The 19,263-nt window shown below is 46.7% G+C and overlaps 1 protein-coding gene across 10 annotated transcripts in view; it reads left to right on the top strand.

Annotated features, from left to right (window-relative positions):
* Nucleotides 1-19,263, top strand: part of UPF2 (UPF2 regulator of nonsense mediated mRNA decay) — a 1,696,571-nt gene that overhangs the window by 368,707 nt on the left and 1,308,601 nt on the right. For all 10 annotated transcript variants that reach the window (XM_078674159.1, XM_078674161.1, XM_078674162.1 and 7 more), the window contains one exon: nt 9,031-9,116. In XM_078674159.1, the coding sequence (XP_078530285.1) occupies nt 9,031-9,116 (86 nt within the window). The remainder of the gene's footprint in view (nt 1-9,030; nt 9,117-19,263) is intronic.

The raw sequence follows: 19,263 nt of genomic DNA on the forward strand, positions 1-19,263 counted from the left end.
CACATCATCCTACTGGAACTGATGGCAATCTTCATGGCGACGAAGGCATTCAAGTTGCATCTCTGCAACAAAGTCGTGCTGATCCGGACGGACAACATGACTGCGATGTATTACATCCAGAAGCAGGGAGGGACACACTCTCCACAATTGTCACACCTAGCACAGTGCATGTGGAAGTGGGCCATTCAAAGGAACATGTTCCTCATGGCGGAACACCTCCCAGGCAAGGACAACCAGATGGCGGACCTGCTCAGCAGACACAGCCATCAGATGCACGAGTGGGAGATACATCCCTCAATGCTCCAACCATATTTCCGGCAGTGGGGTCATCCAGAGATAGACCTCTTCGCCACACACGAAAACGCAAAATGCCGCACCTTCTCCGCCAGGTTCCCACACCCGCAGTCTCAGGGCAATGCGATATGGATGAACTGGTCGAACAAATTTGCGTACGCCTTTCCTCCAGCACCACTCATACCGCTGGTGGCACGCAAACTGAGGCAACACTCCATGTCGCTCATCCTGGTTGCTCCAACGTGGACAAGGCAGGCATGGTACACCACGTTCCTGGAACTTTCCGTGGTTCCCCACCAGCGCCTAAGACTCACACCCAGTCTCCTCACTCAGAGCCTTGGAGATATTCAGCACCCTGATCCGCAGCAGTTGAGCCTTGCAATATGGCTCCTGAGGTCATAGAGTTTGGCTACCTGAACCTGTCTCCTGACTGTATGGACATCATAAAGGAGGCTAGGCGTCCCACCACCAGGGCCTGCTACGCGGCAAAATGGAAGCGTTTTGTTATCTATTCTCCAATAATAACATAAATCCACTTGATGCTTCCACGCAAAACATCATATGTTATTTGCTGCACCTATACAGGTGTTATCTAGCGTATAGTTCCATCAGGATACATTTAGCTGCAATGGCGGCTTATCTTCAAAATAGACAGCACCTATATCTTTTCAGAGTACCAGCCATTAAAGCTTTTATGGAGGGACTGAAAAGGGTCATTCCTCCAAGACACACGCCTTCGCCGGTCTGGAACCTCAACATAGTCCTCACCAGGCTCATGGCCCACCATTTGAACCTCTTCGCTCTTGTGAGATACAATTTCTCACATGGAAAGTGGCTTTTCTGGTCACAATTACGTCGCTACGACGAGTTAGCAAGCTGCAAGCCCTCACTATTCAGGAGCCTTTCATTCAAATTCATGCTAATAGGGTTGTGCTACGCACCAACCCCAAGTTTATTCCCAAGGTAGTGTCACAGTTCCACATTAACCAAACTATCGAACTACCTGTATTCTTCCCTGTAGTGGGGTCTGCAATCCTATGGTCACCCCAGATTTTTGCTTTTTGCTTCACTGGTTTACGACTTTCCCTGGCTGTGGGCCTGCTAATCAGACCCACAGCCTAGCTGTTCTCTCTCTAAATTGACAACCATGTACTTTAGGTGCATTTACCAATTGGTACTGGGCCACCTTATCAGTCCCTGTACAGTGTACCTTAGGTATCCAGGGCATAGGTGTACCCAGGGCCTACCAGGGGCTGAAGCATGTATTATGCCACCCCTGGCTGGCCACCTAAAACTGACACAACTGGCTGCGAGACAGCTGGGGCAAGGTGGTGTAATCACCCTTTGCTATAGATATAGTATGCCTATATCTAACCCTAAAATGGACACATATATTCCTATCAGTCACTCCTATGGCAGGCCTTATCAATCCTGAAGGCAGAGTGCTTGGAATTATGTGAGATGGTGCTCTGGCATGAGCTGAGCCCGTCTGTAGCTTGCGGAACCAAGTCCTAATAGGTATTCCATGATAACGCTACACCATATACTCTTAAGTGCATTATCAACCTCGCGGTTAAATGCTAACTCTGGTATAACATTATCAAAACATGTCGAGTAAGGTGTTATACGAATTGGAATACTACCCCCTCGCCAATTCTGGCGACGGGGGTAGCATTCCACCCTTCTAGAGGGGCACGACATGTATGTAACTGTGAACCCCGGTTAAAGTTAACTCGAGCCTTGGCATCACAAAATGGATGCTGCCACCACAGACACAAGTCTGACCTCCTGCTGCTGGGAGTCCTTCCAGCGAGGGAGGCTTGGACAAAGGGTTTCCTGCCTTGGGAGGTGCTAGCACCACCCCAGACAGGATTTTGTGTATTGGGTAGGATAGGCCTGAAAGGAATGAGACATGCCTGGGGCACACAAGGTGCCCTGTGCATACACCGGTTCAAACCAGTTGCTGGGGCATCCCTGCCCCAGCTCTGGCGCGAAACCGGACAAAGGATAGGGGGTGTAACCACCCCCCTTCCTGGTCCCACCCAGGGGAGGAACCTAGTCACCAGTACAGCCCCCTTTAGCAGGATAAAGGTAGGAGCTGGTCCCATTCCAAGTTAGATTAATCCTGAACTACTCTACAAGAAGAAACTCTGGACTTCGACGTTCTGCTCCACAGAAGACTGAAGAAATCTCCCTTGTGGGCAAGGAGTGTCCACCATGCAACTGCAGGCACCATCAAGCGTCCAGCGGCTTCACTTTGTCGTCTTCCCTCGAGGATCCAGACTTCAGAGCCCGACGAGACCCGGATTCCCAGACCTCTCCGACCTCAACTCACATCTGCAGCACAGCTGAGATCCGTGGGTGCGACGAGACACGTGGGACCGGCTATCTTGAAAAAAACTGCACTTCGCTTCCAGCACGACTCCCGAGGTAAACTCGACCAAGTGCTTTGGGGATTGAGAAGCCCCAGCCCCGAGCAGCCCCTGCACCGAAGATCAGCCCTCCAGCATCCACGAGATCTGCGTGGGGCCCTTCTGCTTGTTTGCTGCTCGACGGGTTGTCTGGTCACTTGCCGGCTGGCTAGTGACCTCCTAGACGACGAACCTTGAAATCTTCACTGCTGGTCTGGTTGCTCCAGACTGGACCTTGCTCCCTTCCAAAAGAGGGGCACCCCGGACTCTCCTAGTCCGCACCAGACGCTTTTCCCACTCACCGCGTGGGTTGCCTTTGCCAAGGCCTGTTGACCCCGATTCCGGAACAGACACCGCCGACAGCGAGAGCCTGCGTGGGACAGCTCGTGCCTCCATCCTGGTCGTCGAAGACACCTCCTGGTCCACGTGGCTGCAGAGTCAAGCGTCCACTCTTCACCTGATCGCAACTACGACATCTGGTTCCTTCCTGGTTCCACTCCAGTCACTGGCTAGTGACTTTGAACATTGTCCCCTCTGCTTTCAGGTATTCAACTTTCCGGATCCACCCTTGGATCCCACCGGACATCTTCCTCCTGGTCGCCTGCAGCAGCTTTTCTTTCAGGCTCCATTGACTTCAACGCAGAAACCCGACACGACTTCGCACCTATGCACACGCAGCCCGTGGGTGAGGTAACAAGAGCATTTCGGTGCTCAAGGGTAGCTTGACTCTCCTAGTGTCCAGTTCCACAGTCGTTTTAGTCCTAACTAGTCAGGATTGTCCGTACTTACCTTTTTCTTGAACTGTACTGTCCATAGACGTTGTTACGCATCCCGCGTGTGAGTTCACACTCTGCACCCGCGTCCCGTGGGCCTCCTATTACTTACCTAAGGTTAGGATAGCATAGTCCCAGCGGTCCTGCAGCCTCTGGACAGCTCCATTTCTTCTATCGACTCTCACATTCCATTTACTTAGTATATGGTTTGCTGTGCCCCTAGGGCACCATTGTAATTTTGTGCAACTTGTCGTATTTTTCCTAAGAAATTGTCATGTGCTTAGCCCTCTGATCTCATAAAGAGTTCAGAGGTGTTTGTTATTAATAAATATATTGTTTATTTTCATAACCTGTGTGGTGTCCTTTCATCTGGTATTCAATGGGTTATATTGTGGTAAAACAGCTGGCTTCACATGCCAAAAGAGTTTAGCCTATGACTGCTGTGTCCATGCTACCATTAGGATAGCTGGTCTATAAGGTTGACTTACAACCAAACACCATAAGGGTTGTTTGGACTGATACAAGGTGATCACTAGAACTAGTGAGCATCATATATCAGGCCAACTTCTCACATTCCCAAATCCTGATTCAGTGGCAGACAGAGCACTACACACACTTGATGTTTAAAGGGCTCTCCTGTATTACATAGACAGAACTAACGACTTCAGGAAAACTAAACAACTGTTCGTTGCCTTCTCTCCACAGCACAAAGGCAACCCGATTTCTAAATCGGGTATAGCCAGATGGATTGTTAAGTGCATCCAGGTCTGTTATTAAAAGGCTAAACGCACGTTAACAGTTCCCCCAAGAGCGCATTCCACTCGCAAATTAGGGGCATCCATGGCTTTCCTAGGTAACATTCCTCTAGAGGACATATGTAGAGCAGCTACATGGACCACTATACACACATTCACCAAACACTACTGCGTGGATGTACACTCAAAACAGCAAGCTGCTGTAGGTCAGGCTATTCTCAGAACTCTTTCAGACTGCTGCAGCTGGCACGGGCAACCGCCAATAAGGAGGGTACTACTATTTATTCTATGCATAGATGTAAAATCAGCAGCCCACATGCCTCGAACGGAATATGCTACTTACCAGTATGCATCTGTTCTTGGCATGTAGGGCTGCTGATATTTATATCGCCCGCCCTCCTCCCCGGTGCCTGTCGCAGCTGTAGCATTCACACTTATTCTAACGCATGGTTATCACTTACTATATCACACTCCATCTCTGCCACAATGGCGAAAAACAATCTGAGCATGGAGGGGATGCCCATGCGCACTGTAGTCCAGGGGAGGAGCCACCTATCTCGTGATACTTCGAAGACTCTTCCAGGACAACAATGTGCAATCATCCGGACCCAACACTAGGCGGCGATCTATGCATAGAGATAAATATCAGCAGCCTTACATGCCAAGAACAGATGCATACTGGTAAGTAGCATATTCCATATATATCACAAGGATTCCGGTCGTGGAGACGCTGTCAGTCAGGGCGGTCCGTATGCAGGGTACCGGCAACCCTATAATAATAATAATCCACATTTGTAAAGCGCACAATCACCCGTAAGGGTCTCTAGGCGCTGGGGGCCGTCGGGAAGATTAAGCCAGCTATTGCCCAGAGTCACATGGTGCTGGGCTAACCTGCCGTCGGAGCCGGGGATCGAACCCTGATCCCCAGATTCCAGCGTCAGCCGCCCTGGCCGCGGCGCCACACCTAAGAGCCACAACCTTCAAACATCCAGAAGATTTACGGACAGCACTAGGGATTTGTTTGCAGCAAGTTTTTTCAGCCGCACAGCACAGCAAGGCGTAAAGCTGAAACGCGTTGCTGTTCGGCTGAATACATTTTGCTGCAAACGAATCCCTGGTGCTGTCCGTAAATCTTCTGGATGTTTTAAGGTTGAGGCTCTTTATATATATCTCATTTAATTGGTTTCTCCACAGTGGCCACAGACACACATGGATACAAATACATTAACCATGCCAGCACTCGCATTATATGCCTAGACTTCACTGGTTCTAAATGCATTTGTGCACCATAAAAACTTTAGTTTAATTGAATTTAGCCCTATACCAGAGGAGTATATGAGAATCAACATGAAATTTTGCATTTTTGCACCGTTCTGAAAAGTCCCATTTTTGTACATACATTCCGTTTGCATTTTTGCATTTGCACCCTTACCTAGTTTGCATGGACAAATTTGCACAGGTCGTATATTTACAATTAATTTTTCATATTGAGCACATTAGCACTTTATTGGTGTAATATGGCATTTGTTAAAACCAAAAATTATTGTAAACATTGCAATTTTCTTGCATATCGGTATGTTATCAAATCGTATTTGCACAGTGTTGAATGTTTTTATAGAAATCTTGGGGACCACATTTTTACACATTGGCATCTCATTATGTGCGATTTGAACGGACCACATAACCTTGTTTTACAATGTTTATCAGGGTTTTAATCTCATCATCTGGTAGATTTTTAAAAAATTTTTAACATTTTTTTCATATCACATCAACAACCTAATCAATGCTATATATATAATGCAATTTTAAACGTTTTTATGATCCATGATTGTTTTACGTTTGTCGGTATATCTATGTTGATGCTAATATGTTATATGTACCTTCGGCTATGTTTAAATACACCGTTCCAATATGGCGGAACTATTTCTTGTAACCAGTGAAGCATTCAATGGCACAAGTCCTTCATCTATGTTTACTGTTAAACTGGAAAGTTGGCGCGCATTTTCTAACACTGTGGTATGAATACTGGTGGAGTAACCATGGCGAATTGTCAGTGAAACGAGTTTGACGAGGCTTTGCACCCTGCATGCACGAATAAAAGCATATCACCTGTGAAAATATTTCCAGTCTGGCTGTGGCGTTATTTGGTGTCCCGTTCTTGTCCGCACGAAAGGTGCATTGAGGGACAGGCTGGAGTTATATATATATATATATATATATATATATATATATATATATATATATATATATATAATTACTGGGAGCGAGGCTGTGTGGCAGGAACTGAGTCTATGCCCGCTCAACAGCACAGGAGATGCGGCGTAATGGGCCATCAATCACTCCAGAGGCCTACCAAGGATGATAAAATGCTTTAAATAAAGGATGTGCCAGAACCTACGAAGGTGATTAATAATAACGCTCCGTGAATGGACTCCATGTCCCAGCATGCCTGTAACAACTCCCGTACTTCACGTGGACCCAATTAAGGGTAGCATGACTATATTAAGTGAAAGGAGTGCTGTCTGCGCACATCCTGAGCTGCCTATGAAAAAGAGGCTTGATGCCTCGAAACGCGTCGGCGAAGACAAATTAAAAAACCTACACTGGAATGAATGCTGGCTGCCTTGTGTATTTTCACGAAGAAGGCCATGATAGGCCGAAATGCATCATGCTGTGATTTTCAATAAAGGTGTTCTCCATCTGAATACCCGTTTGACCTCTGCTCGTTTCCTTGGGAGTGAGTTGTTTTGGATATTCTTCACGGCAGCCGGCACCGTGATTCAGAGGCCCCCACTTCGCAAGCTGGCCGCGGACAAGGCTGGCAGCTGCTGCTGCAGAACTTTTGTAACTCCGAGGTATCGGAACGTCCGTGGCCCACCCCCCGCACCAGGACACAGCAAGGCGGCGACACGTAGGGTGGGATGCATTGCACTCCTACCTCCGTCATATTTGCCTCCAGGTTGTCGGTGAGGTTGGAGTGGTGTGCGGGGACCAGAGGAGGCACCTGGGAATATACTTAACAGGACATTGGCAGTTTTCCATCATCACAGCAAGTCCGACTTACCGCGTTTCCACATGGAACTGAAAATCCCCCTCGCAGCACCTACCTGGACGAAGTGAAGAATTCTGGGACCTGTGGTTCTAATGAACTATGGGTTGGTGAGCCTATACGACATTGAGGGGGCGGAGCGGGCTTCCATCAAATAGGAAGTGCTGGACTATATATTTAGTGACAATGGAAATGCCTCCTGACACTAAGGCATCCGAAGAAGGCCATGATAGGCCGAAATGCATCATGCCGTGATTTTCAATAAAGGTGTTCTCCATCTGAATCCCCCGTTTGGCCTCTGCTCGTTTCCTTGGGAGTGAGTTGTTTTGGATATATATATCTATCTATATATATATATACATATATATATATATAATTACTGGGAGCGAGGCTGTGTGGCAGGAACTGAGTCCATGCCCGCTCAACAGCACAGGAGATGCGGCGTAATGGGCCATCAATCACTCCAGAGGCCTACCATTGATGATAAAATGCTTTAAATAAAGGATGTGCCAGAACCTACGAAGGTGATTAATAATAACGCTCCGTGAATGGACTCCATGTCCCAGCATGCCTGTAACAACTCCCGTACTTCACGTGGACCCAATTAAGGGTAGCATGGCTATATTAAGTGAAAGGAGTGCTGTCTGCGCACATCCTGAGCTGCCTATGAAAAAGAGGCTTGATGCCTCGAAACGCGCTGGCGAAGACAAATTAAAAAACCTACACTGGAATGAATGCTGGCCGCCTTGTGTATTTTTGTCACCTGTTGTGTGCGCCTTCGAAAAGCTTTGGGCATTTTGGTGGGAAAAAATATATATATATATGTGTGTGTGTTATATATATGTGTGTGTTATATATACTTTTGTCCAACTTTTTTGGTCTTTGCCAGAATGGGACGTTTTGCAAAATATTCAGAAATCTAGGTAACTGAATCATTTTTTAAATGGCTTCCCACCTAAAAAAATAGCGACAACAAGCTTTGTGACCGACTCCTTCTAATGGTCATTTAAGACCTCCAGGTTATGTTGGTAAAATTCCCTTCTAGCCCAATATAGGCATCATTTTGAGAATGTCAGGGTATTCTGGGTAAGAAATTATCCTGGCATACCACGAAAAGACACCACCCTGAATTCCACTGAACCTATAGTTTTTGGACGTGTTCAGAGTTGCTGCGGTTCCATGGGTAGCAGCCAACCTAGAGCCCGGATACTGCAGCCCTTTTCCTGGGCAAGGGAAAGGAAATTGGGATTCATTTGAAAGTAGTTTGACATATGGGGCTGGTATTGCATTTAATACGCTGTAAAGCACAATTGCAATGCCCTTCTGTTAAAAAAACAAAAGAGATCAGTAGTATTGTAGTTGCTAGAAAAACAAACTGTTCTTAGTAATCTAAAATTTTCAAATAAAAGTATGACTAATGCAGGTGTCTTCTCTGCAATAGAGCATATATTTGGTATATGGATAATATATATATATATATATATATATATATATATATATATATATATATATTTTTTTTTTTATTATATATATTCTGTTCCTTTTGTAATTATCCAGTTCTGTACAAAAGCTAAACCTCTTCACTTTAATACCCAAGTTCCACACTGTTTTGTGGCACATAAGTGATTTAATTCTGTTTGAAACATTAGTGCTATTTAGTCAAAAGATTAAACATTTTGGAGGGTATAGTCTTTGTGATTTGCAACCTGTCACAGAACAATACCTTTTTTTCAATCTTTTCATTCTAGGCAGCAATGGATTTCTGTATGAACATGAACACAAAAGCTAATCGAAGGAAGTTGGTGAGAGCACTTTTTATAGTGCCCCGACAAAGGTAGGAAAGTGGTTGTAATTAACATGACTATTAACAGCCGTTTTCATTGATCTTTTGATGTGTTCTGCTTGCATTCATATCTGCAGATCTACATTCAAATTGTCAGTAATCTAGTCAATATAGGAAAGTGATAAAGGAGAAGAAAGCCAGGGGTAAAGTATATTTTGTGTAGATCATCAGTATGTCTTTGCTCAGTTACAGCCCTTGTTTCAACTGTGATGATAAAAACATTGACGGTTCTCTTTGCTGCGCATGCTTGAGCAGTTGGATTAATTGAGAGGCATCATTTGTCATATGATTTAGTCTTTTGTAGTGATATTTACACCGCCCAGAGGCTGCCTCAATGGATTGATGTGGCACTGGGTATATGATGTACAGGGTCTGGTAGAGACTAGATGAATCAGTAATCCAGAGAGAATAAGAAAGGATCCTTGAGTGTCTTCTTAAAGCACTAGTATCTCACTGGAGGTATCCTTGGGCTTATAGTGTAAAGCCATCATCAGAAATGTAACCAGATTGGTATGAGGGAAAAGGAGATGGATTCATTTGGGAGTCTGAGGTGGGGGCAAGGGATAGCAGTGAGAGAATTGAGGGGATGACAGTTACAGTTCTTGATAAACTGTTGAAGAGATGATTTTGTAAACTACAGGGAGCTGGGGGGGGGGGGGGTAGAGATAGAGGGATAGTCTTTCACTTGCTTACAGATTCTCCCAATTTCATAAGGAATACAATATGGATGTTTTACTTTAAAACCCTAACTGCATTGGTGTCCTGGAGACTGAAGCTTTGGTCCTCTGCTTTTGACCACTCTTGAAGCCAGTTTTTATGAGCTCACTTCTGATGAGTTTTAACTCTGTGGTGACCATTTATGTTTTCCGATTTGAGTGCATTTAGTTTCCAAGGCCTCTGAAGGGGCTTAGGTTTGCAACCTATTTTCGTTCATTTGAATTTAACAGAATAACTGAGCATCACTTGTATTTCCAGTAGTGGCTAGGCGACTTGACCATCCGCCCTTATTTGACCAGGAATTCTGTGTAACTGTTTACTACTTCCTTACCAAGGAACAAACTAGGTAAGGCTTTTGCCTGTGCACCAGCAGCACCTTAAGGGGCCTCCTCCCATCTTTTCACACATCGCTGCTATCCCACTTTTCTCAGGCTGTCATTTTAGGTCAGTGGAAAGCCTGATTGTTGTTCTCTGATATCCAGAGGGAAGAGATGCCTCTATTCAAACGAGTGGGAACTTCATCCACAAGTTCTTCAACCATTCTTCCACAAGTGAGGACAGCCAGAGATAGATCTGTTCGCCACACACCGCAACTCCAAATGCCCAAGTTTCGCCGCCAGAAACCCGCACCCATTGTCCAAAGGCAATGCGGTATGAATGAGTTGGTCAAACAAATTTGCTCACGCCTTTCCACCTCTCCCACTAATACCGTTAGTGGTACGCAAGCTACAGCAACATTCCCTCACATTGATTCTCATAGCACCAACGTGGGCAAGACAACCGTGGTACACCACACTACTAGACCTATCAGTAGTACCACATCAAAAATGAAAACTCTCTCCACATCTACTGACACAGAACCATGGAGAGATCATGTATCCAGACCCAATGCAGCTCAATCTAGCGATTTGGCTCCTGAGGTCTTAGAATTTGGATACCTCAATCTTCCGCCTTATTGCATGAATGTCATAAAAGAAGCAAGACGCCCCACCACTAGAGCATGCTACGCAGCCAAGTGGAAAAGGTTTGTTCTGTATTGCACAAATAACAACATTAACCCATTTGATGTTTCCATACAAAACATCATATGCTACCCATTTCATCTACAAAGATGTAAGTTAGCGTACTCCTCAATCAGGTTACATCTTGCTGCTATAGAAGCTTATCATCAAAACAGAAAGCGTGGGTCATTGTTTAGAGTACCTGCCATCAAGGCTTTTATGGAAGGATTAAAAAGAATAATTCCTCCCCCAATACCACCCTCTCCGGTATGAAATTTAAATATTGTTCTCACTAGACTTATGGGTTCTCCATTTGAACCATTACATAAGTGTGAGTTATAGTGCTACTCAGTGTTTGGGGCTGTTCCTGACCTGGCTGGGCGCTTCTGCTCCTGGAACTTCGTGGATTTTGCTCCCCTGTACCCCGGTCGCGGCACCCGCTCCTCGGCTGCTGCTGGACCCCGGACCCGCCCACACCGCCTACACCGTTGCGGGACTGCGAGGCGATCTTCCACACCTGCAGCCTCTTCCCGCAGCGGCAACGCCCCCCCGCCTGGGAGGATAAAATCAGTCTATCCGTCTCGCGCAGCGGGACGCGCGCGGGACGGAGCTCGGGCGAAGACCGGGCAAAGAGCGGGCCGTTTGAGGCCGTTCGAGGACGGTAAGGACTGGACTGGGCCATTCCCCTTGTTACCATCCTTGTTGCCCCATCATACCTTGTTTGCACCCTGGTCAGAGAGAGACTGTGTTCACGCGCTAGTCGCAGTAAAACTGCAAAGGGAGGGAAATTGTTGAACGGGACCCTTGATGATTTCATAACTAAGACTAATACGGCTATAGACATTGAAATCACCAAAATGCAACACAGAGTATCAATAGAGTTAGACGCGGCTAGAAGACTATCCCAGGACCTAGCCATGTCGAAAAAGTCATCTTTAGGCAATATTGCTTCTGCCAAAACTCCCGAGCGCCTGTCTGGCCCCCGGCCACTAATTACAAAGGCGGTCATTCATTACACCACAGACACTTCACCATCTGCGCAAGCCACTACCCCAGAGCCGGCCTCTCCTAAGTCTAACCAGAATCTTTTGATAAATCCCCCTATATTAGATTTAAGTATCTCCAAAAGCTCTGATGTGAGCAAGTCGATTATGAGTGTTAACCACAGGGATGCTGCCCAAAAAAGAAAACGCATTGCAAGATCAGCCTACGCCAGGAAGAAGGCCAAAATTGCTAGGGCACAATTCTTTAATAATAGAAGACCCCCTGTATTAAGCAGGGTGGATGGAGATGTGCCCCAAGCTGATTCATGTTTAAGTGACGAGGAGATTCGCTCAAGCACAGACAAAGTTGAATTAGATACACCAGTCGGGGAGACTCGTTCACACCTCGTCGCGGGGGCTAATGGGGGACCCGCGTGCGAGCTAGAGGGGAGTGACGAAGAATTTCTAAAAATAGTATGGGAGACCCTGAAAAAGCTTTTATCTCCCCTCGAACATAGACTCTTACGCATAGAAAATCATCTTCTAGAGATGGACAAGACCATTGTTACACTAGCTAGCCTTAGCCTAAAGCAAATGGAACCAAAAATTCTGCAGGGCGTAGAGAACACTGCGCAGGCACCAGTAGCTGCTCCACCTGTTCAGTCCCGCCCAAACCACGTACAAAGGCTTACAACCTCATAGCCACTATTCCCCAGGTTAATGCCCCCACTCACCATCCTGCACAACGTATGCCACTTACAAAAGAGGTCGCTGCCCCGAGACCAAAAAACACCGTGACCCACCGTACATATCCACAGGGACCTCTAAATGCCCATAACTTCCGAGGGGGTTTCATAGATTTTTTTTTTTTTTTTTGTGGTGCTAGCTGGAGTGCCTGTATTGGAGATGCAATCCCAAGAGAACTTCTGGTCATTAAAAAATAAGGTAATTCATTGGCTAAATACAAACAGGCAAATACCTAACCATGTAAGAAGTAACGTCCTAATGGTACGAAGGGTCCCTTGGGTAGGCCCTACATCTAAATGAAATGAAATGAAAAATTGCACTTGTATAGCGCGTAACTACCCGGACGCCTCGCAGCGCTAGTGACTAAATTGCTTAACGCGGGCTCAGGGTAGATCAGTAGGATTTAGCAAACAAGTGCGTTTTCAAGGCTTTTCTAAAGGACATAAGATTGCCGTTTCCTCGGATAGGGAGGGGAAGGGAGTTCCAGAGTCTGGCCGCAGAGTGGGAAAAAGAGCGGCCGCCCCAGCGGGCTCTATTGATTTTAGAAGAGGTGGCCAGCTGGAGGGTGCCAGAGCGAAGGGGGCGAAATGGAACATAAGGCGTAACCATAGAATGCAAAATTGCCGGGCCTACTCGATGAAAGGATTTGTGCAAAATGCATATAGCCTTAAATTGCACTCTGGCAGCCATTGGGAGCCAGTGGAGCTCTTTTAGGGCTTTCTTCGCTGACTGCCGACGAGGCAAGTTGTACAATAAGCGGGCCGCGCTATTTTGGGTGACCTGAAGCCTCTGTATGACCGAGGCCGGGGCTCCCAAATAGAGAGCGTTCCCATAGTCCAGGCGGGAGAGTATCAGGGCCTGGACCATGATCCTCCTCGCCTGGAAAGGGAGCAGAGGAAGCACCTTACGGAGCATCCTCATTAGCCCAAAGCAGGTAGTGGCAGTCTTGGTGGCTTGGACCGAGAAGTCAAGTGCAGTGTCAAGCCAGATCCCGAGGATCTTTATCTGGGACTTCGGGGCGGGGGGCAAGCCTAAACATGGTGGCCATGGTAAATCCATCCCAGGCGACTGCATTGTTGTCTCTTTTGCAGACCCCCATACGGCACAACACCTATGCTCATGGGATGTACGCGGCGAGAATTCAACAATTGTTGTTAGGCCACTTACCTTCTTTTATCCCCCACGGCCAAGTCCAAACCTAGAGGGGAATTGGTCAGTAGCTCGAAACTCAGCGCGGGGTGGGCGAAGAGATGGATGGCAAGGCCGTAATGGTCGATGGGACGGGGCCCCAACCTTCAATCGGTTTGGATGTCTGGACGAGGTAGATTGACTCTCGAGGAAAAAGGCTTCCGCTTATGACCCTGAACTCATTCCCCTTTCTGCGTGTACTGTCTCTATCCCATCAAGCCGTACCTTACAGAACAACCGACCTGCAAGCCCAGGACTAGGTATAGGGAGAACAGTGCCTGCCATCTTTGATCCTAGTCCTCCCCCAAACCTCTTTATTAACCTGATCATTGACCACCCACAAGCAGTGGCTAAAGCACCTCACACTATGCCAGAGACTCAGCGGGTACCTGCTTTTCTGGAAACCGAAATTCGACAAAAAGATGTCCCTATGGGTAGTCTCGTACCGCCACTGAGGGCACCCCCAGTTCCAGAGACTACTCATACCCCTCCGCCGGTGTTCAAGGGGGACCAGCCAACTGTAGCTATGGCTGGGGCTTCTAGCTGTACTTTCTTCCCACCAGCGGCCGCCTCTGCCCCAGCAATAGGGGACGCTGGCGTCTCTACACTGAAGGTAGTCAGCTGGAATGTAGCGGGCCTTGCACGTAACATCGATATACCCGAATGGAATTCCTTCGTTGATTCCTTCGGGATCTGCCTATTCCAGGAGACCTGGTGTCTGGAACCGCAGCACAGGGTGGGATATTCCACCTACTTCGTCCCTGCGGTCCACTCACTAGGGGGTAAAGGCCGACCATCTGGCGGCTTGCTAATTTGGGCTAGCATTTCCCTGGGTCTACATATTAGGTCAATACCCACTAAATCGCCAGACCTTCAGAGAATTTCAATCAAAGGGCCCGGAGGCAGGATTTTAGAAGTTTTCAATATTTATGTTAGAGGGGCGAGGGGTGGCCGTTCCACGCTCTCACTTACAGGTATCGATGAGGAACTTGGTTCCTGTAAAACTGATTCCCTTGTTTTACTTGCAGGGGACTTCAACTGCTCATTTGAGCCACTTGCTGGTGAGGATATATTAGACATCGGGGAAGATGATGCTAGGAGAGGTATCACTCCCCTTACTCTTGCACCTATCAGGAGCTGGTCTCAAAGTGCTATAGATCTTAATGCCCTTTGTTTGGAACACGGTCTTAGGGCAACCAACGGCAGATCCCTGTCTGATCCTCAGTGGGCCACTCATCTCGCATTGACTATATACTTCTGAATTTTAGTCTTTGGCCTTATTTGATCGATATGGCGGTGCTGCCAACTAGTGACAGTGACCATAACCCCTTAGCATTGTCCCTGGTTTTACCTTGGAACGTTAAGGCTCCAGCCCTTACCCCCCACAATTGGAAAACAATGCATGAAGTGCGCCCCTCCAATTGTGGTAGGCGACTTAAATGGAACAAATTTGCTCTTGACGAGGGAAAGATCACTCAAATAAAATCTATAATGACAAACGCACAGTCGAAGCTAGACACTCAGAGCCATAACAAACTTGTTGTTTCATCCTTGTTTTCTGAAATCATAGATACACTGGGTGCACTGTTTACGGTTCGCTCAGCACGTCCGCGGGGTAATATCAGAGCAGGGCCCTTAGGCAAAGCCGGATGGTACTCATCTGCTTGCCGCTCTTCCAAACGGAAACTAATTAATGCAGTAAAAGCCAAGGACCCTGGTCGAATTAGACTAGCGAGAAAAAACTACAGAAGTGTCATACTGAAGGCAAGGGGTGACCATGACACACAGTTTTGGAATGATCTTAAACTGGCTAGCTTCAGGAAAGACCCCAAAGGTTTTTGGGACTTGCTGAGAGCAAGAGACAAACCCACGGACTCTTTGCTAACTTGTAACATAACTGGCGAAGTATGGTTTAATCATTTTCTCGGGCTCTATTTTCAATCAATGGGCCCGACCAATGGCATACTGTCACAGCCTCCTGCTGATCACACAGAATGCACTGGAGCCAACCTTTTCTCGCCCAAGGAAGTTATCGGAGCACTTAACTGCTTGGTGCCAAATAAAGCCGCGGGACCTGACGGAATCCCAGGTGACTTGCTTCGGGTTAACCCAGCTGAGTGGGGGTCACTAATCGCCTCCCTTTTGAATAATGCCCTTAAAGGGGGCAAACTCCCGGACTCATGGAAGGGTGCAGAAGTTGTCCCGATTTATAAGAAAGGTAGTCGGGCAGACCCTGCTAACTATCGCCCTATTAGTCTTCTAGATTCCACCCAGAAGGTGGCCGGCAAGGTAGTCCTAGGGAGGGTTACACAGTGGATAGAGGAGAACCAAATTCTCTCAGATTTTCAGGCGGGTTTCAGATCCGGCACGGGGACCATTGAACAGTCCTTCCGCTTACTGATGATTTACTGGAAAGTGGTTGTACTGGGCAAGGGCAGTCTGTACCTTGCCTTTATAGACTTGCGGACTGCCTTTGACCTGGTCCCACGTATCCAACTTTGGAGTGTTCTTGACGCCCTGGGCATTCCTCGTTATTTACTTAATCTCATTATAAAGTTCCATGATGACAACTTTGCGCAGATCAGGTGGGGTAATCGGGGCCAAAAAACACCACGTATCCCTGTAAATAGGGGCGTCCGCCAGGGTTGTGTGCTAGCCCCCACTCTCTTTTCGTTATACGTCAACGGAGTGGTGGAGCATCTGTTAAAACATCCTGCAGATGCACCCTTCCTGGCGGGCAGGAAGATCCCCACCCTATTATTTGCAGATGATACCCTCCTGATCTCAAAAAGCCCAGCAGGCCTTCAAAGCCTTTTAACTAATTTCAAGGCCTTCTGTGACTCACGGGGACTAGCCATTAATGCGGGGAAAACTAAATTCCTGGTGTTAAACCCCCCCAAGAAGTCTATTACCCCACCCTCCTTGGACGCTGTCCCTTTAGAGAGGGTAAAGGAGTTTGACTATTTAGGGATCCGCTTTTGTGATTCCATGAGCTGGAAACCCCACCACCAAAAAATGCTGCTCGTCCACAAGAGGGTGGCGGGGACCCTCCTCAAAGAACAACGTGCTTCGTCTTTAAAACCCATCGCTCCAGTACTTGACATCTACAGGGCCAGAGCGGTGAGTGCGGCGTTATATGGGGCAGAGCTATGGGGCACACAGAAAGTAGATTCCCTATCCAGTTCTGAAAATAAATTCCACAAAAACCCTATGGGGCTACCGTATAGTACACCATCCCTCCCACTCCTTTTAGATGCAGGTACTCGGCCGATTAGTGATCTGGCGAGACTGCGTCCCCTTCTTCTGTGGGCACGAATTTGGAGGGTCCCTGAATTGCGTAGCTATGCAGAGGCCCTTAATGAGCTTCTTTATTTACCAGGTTGGTCCAAGGTCGGCTGGTTAAAAGAAGTCAAGAGCCTTCTTTGCGACCTGGGTCTCGAAGAAGCTTGGCTTAGTAGATCCGCCCCTCCTAAGTCAACCTTGAAAAAACTATATTGGACTTGGGTGACGAATGACAGAATTAGTAAGGCAAACCTTTGCAAAACTAGTGTGGAATTTCTGATGTTTAAGGATGTCCCCCTATGCGAACCATACATGGACACGATTTCAAAATCTAGGGAAAGGGAACTATATTTCCAATTCAGGGTGGGTTCACTCCCGGTGGGCAAACTAACTGCTAGATGGAAGGTTCCTGCGCAGAGGACCTCGTATTGCCCCTTTTGTGCGAACAGACCCGAGTCAGTCCCCCACCTATTATTTGAATGTCCAGCCTATGTTGCCCCACGTGCCAAGTGGCTGAAACCACTCTGTAGGAGTCTTGGCACTAGATCACATGAAGAAGCACTACGAATCTTGAGATCTGACCCTCGCCCCCTGTTTGCATGTTGCCTTGCCAAATTTTTAGGGTGGGCTTGGCGTCTCAGATCTTCTAGGTTACTGTATCTTACTTAAGCATATATTTTAGCTTGTTCTCATGTGCTAAATTTTAATTGTTACTATGAAATGTTTCCAATATTTCTGCACTGTACTTTTAACGTTTTTATCTAAATTTGTACCGCTTTTTAAGATACATGATATCGAAATAAAGCTTGTTACATATATTATAGTTCCTTACATGGAAAGTTGCATTTTTAGTTGCTATTACCTCACTCAGAAGAGTAAGTGAGATTTAGACATTAACAATTCAAGAACCATGTATACAACTCCATCACAACAAAGTGGTTCTTAAGACAAACCCGAAATTCCTGCCAAAAGTAATTTCACCATTCCACCTCAACCAATCTATTGAGTAACCAGTATTCTTTTCCTAACCACAGTTGCAGAAAGAGCTCTACACACATATGTAAAAAGAGCACTCCTCTACTACATTGATAGGACAAAACCGTATCGTAAAACAAAACAACTGTTTGTGTCTTTTTCTCCACCACACAAAGTCAGTCCTATTTCAAAATCAGGCATTGCAAGGTGGATTGTTAAGTGCATTCAAATCTGTTACCAAAAAGCAAAACGCACCCTATCTATTACCACTATGGGTCATTCTACCCGTAAATGAGGGGCATCTATGGCATTCCTAGGAAATATACCATTAGATGATATCTGTAAAGCAGCTCCATGGTCTACCGGCACACATTTACAAAACACTACTGTGTAGATGTGCAGGCAAAACAAAAAGCTACTGTGGGCTAGGCTGTACTCAAAACATTATTTCAAACTACTGCAACAGATACGGGTGGTCGCCGCTGAGGGAGAAAACTGCTGTGCAATCGATGTAATAGTGTGTGGTCTGCAGCCTAAATGCCTCGAACGGAAAATGCTACTTACCAGTATTTAAATGTTCTTGCAATGTAGGCTGCAGAACAACACACGCCCACCCGCCTCCCCGTCTACCTATATCTGTTCCAGTAATATCTTAATTAGATACGCAATACATGGACATCCTTATCTGTACTCTTACAACTCCATCATTTGCCCAATGGCGAAAACAATCTGAAGATGGAGTCGATGCCCATCTGCACTATGATCTACATGAGGAGTCATCCAACAGACGAAGACTCTTCCAAGACAAAAACAAAGTGTAATCATCCGGGCCCACCACCAGATGGTGATCTATGCAATAGTGTGTGGTTCTGCAGCCTTACATGCCAAGAGCAGATGCATACTTGTAAGTAGTATTTTCTTTTTATTTGCAGTCACTTCTGCTAGGAGGGTGAGTGAGTTGTAGGCTCTTAGCTCCAAGTCTCCATTCACATCATTCCATGTGGATAAGATGTTTCTTAGGACCAGAGCTGCTTTCCTGCCTAAGGTGGTCACTCCTTTCCACCTAGGGCAATCCATCGCTCGACCCACTTTCTACCCTCCCCCTTCTAAGGAGTAGGAGAGACTTCATCACCTGAACCCTAAAAGGGAGGTCAGCTTCTACCTGGACAGGACCAAGGACTTCAGGTTGGATGACCAACTCTTTATCAAGTATAGGGCAAGGCTGTCCTCCCCAAAAGAACGCTG

Source organism: Lissotriton helveticus, chromosome 1_1, assembly GCF_964261635.1.
Source record: "Lissotriton helveticus chromosome 1_1, aLisHel1.1, whole genome shotgun sequence".
NCBI classification, from domain to species: domain Eukaryota; kingdom Metazoa; phylum Chordata; class Amphibia; order Caudata; family Salamandridae; genus Lissotriton; species Lissotriton helveticus.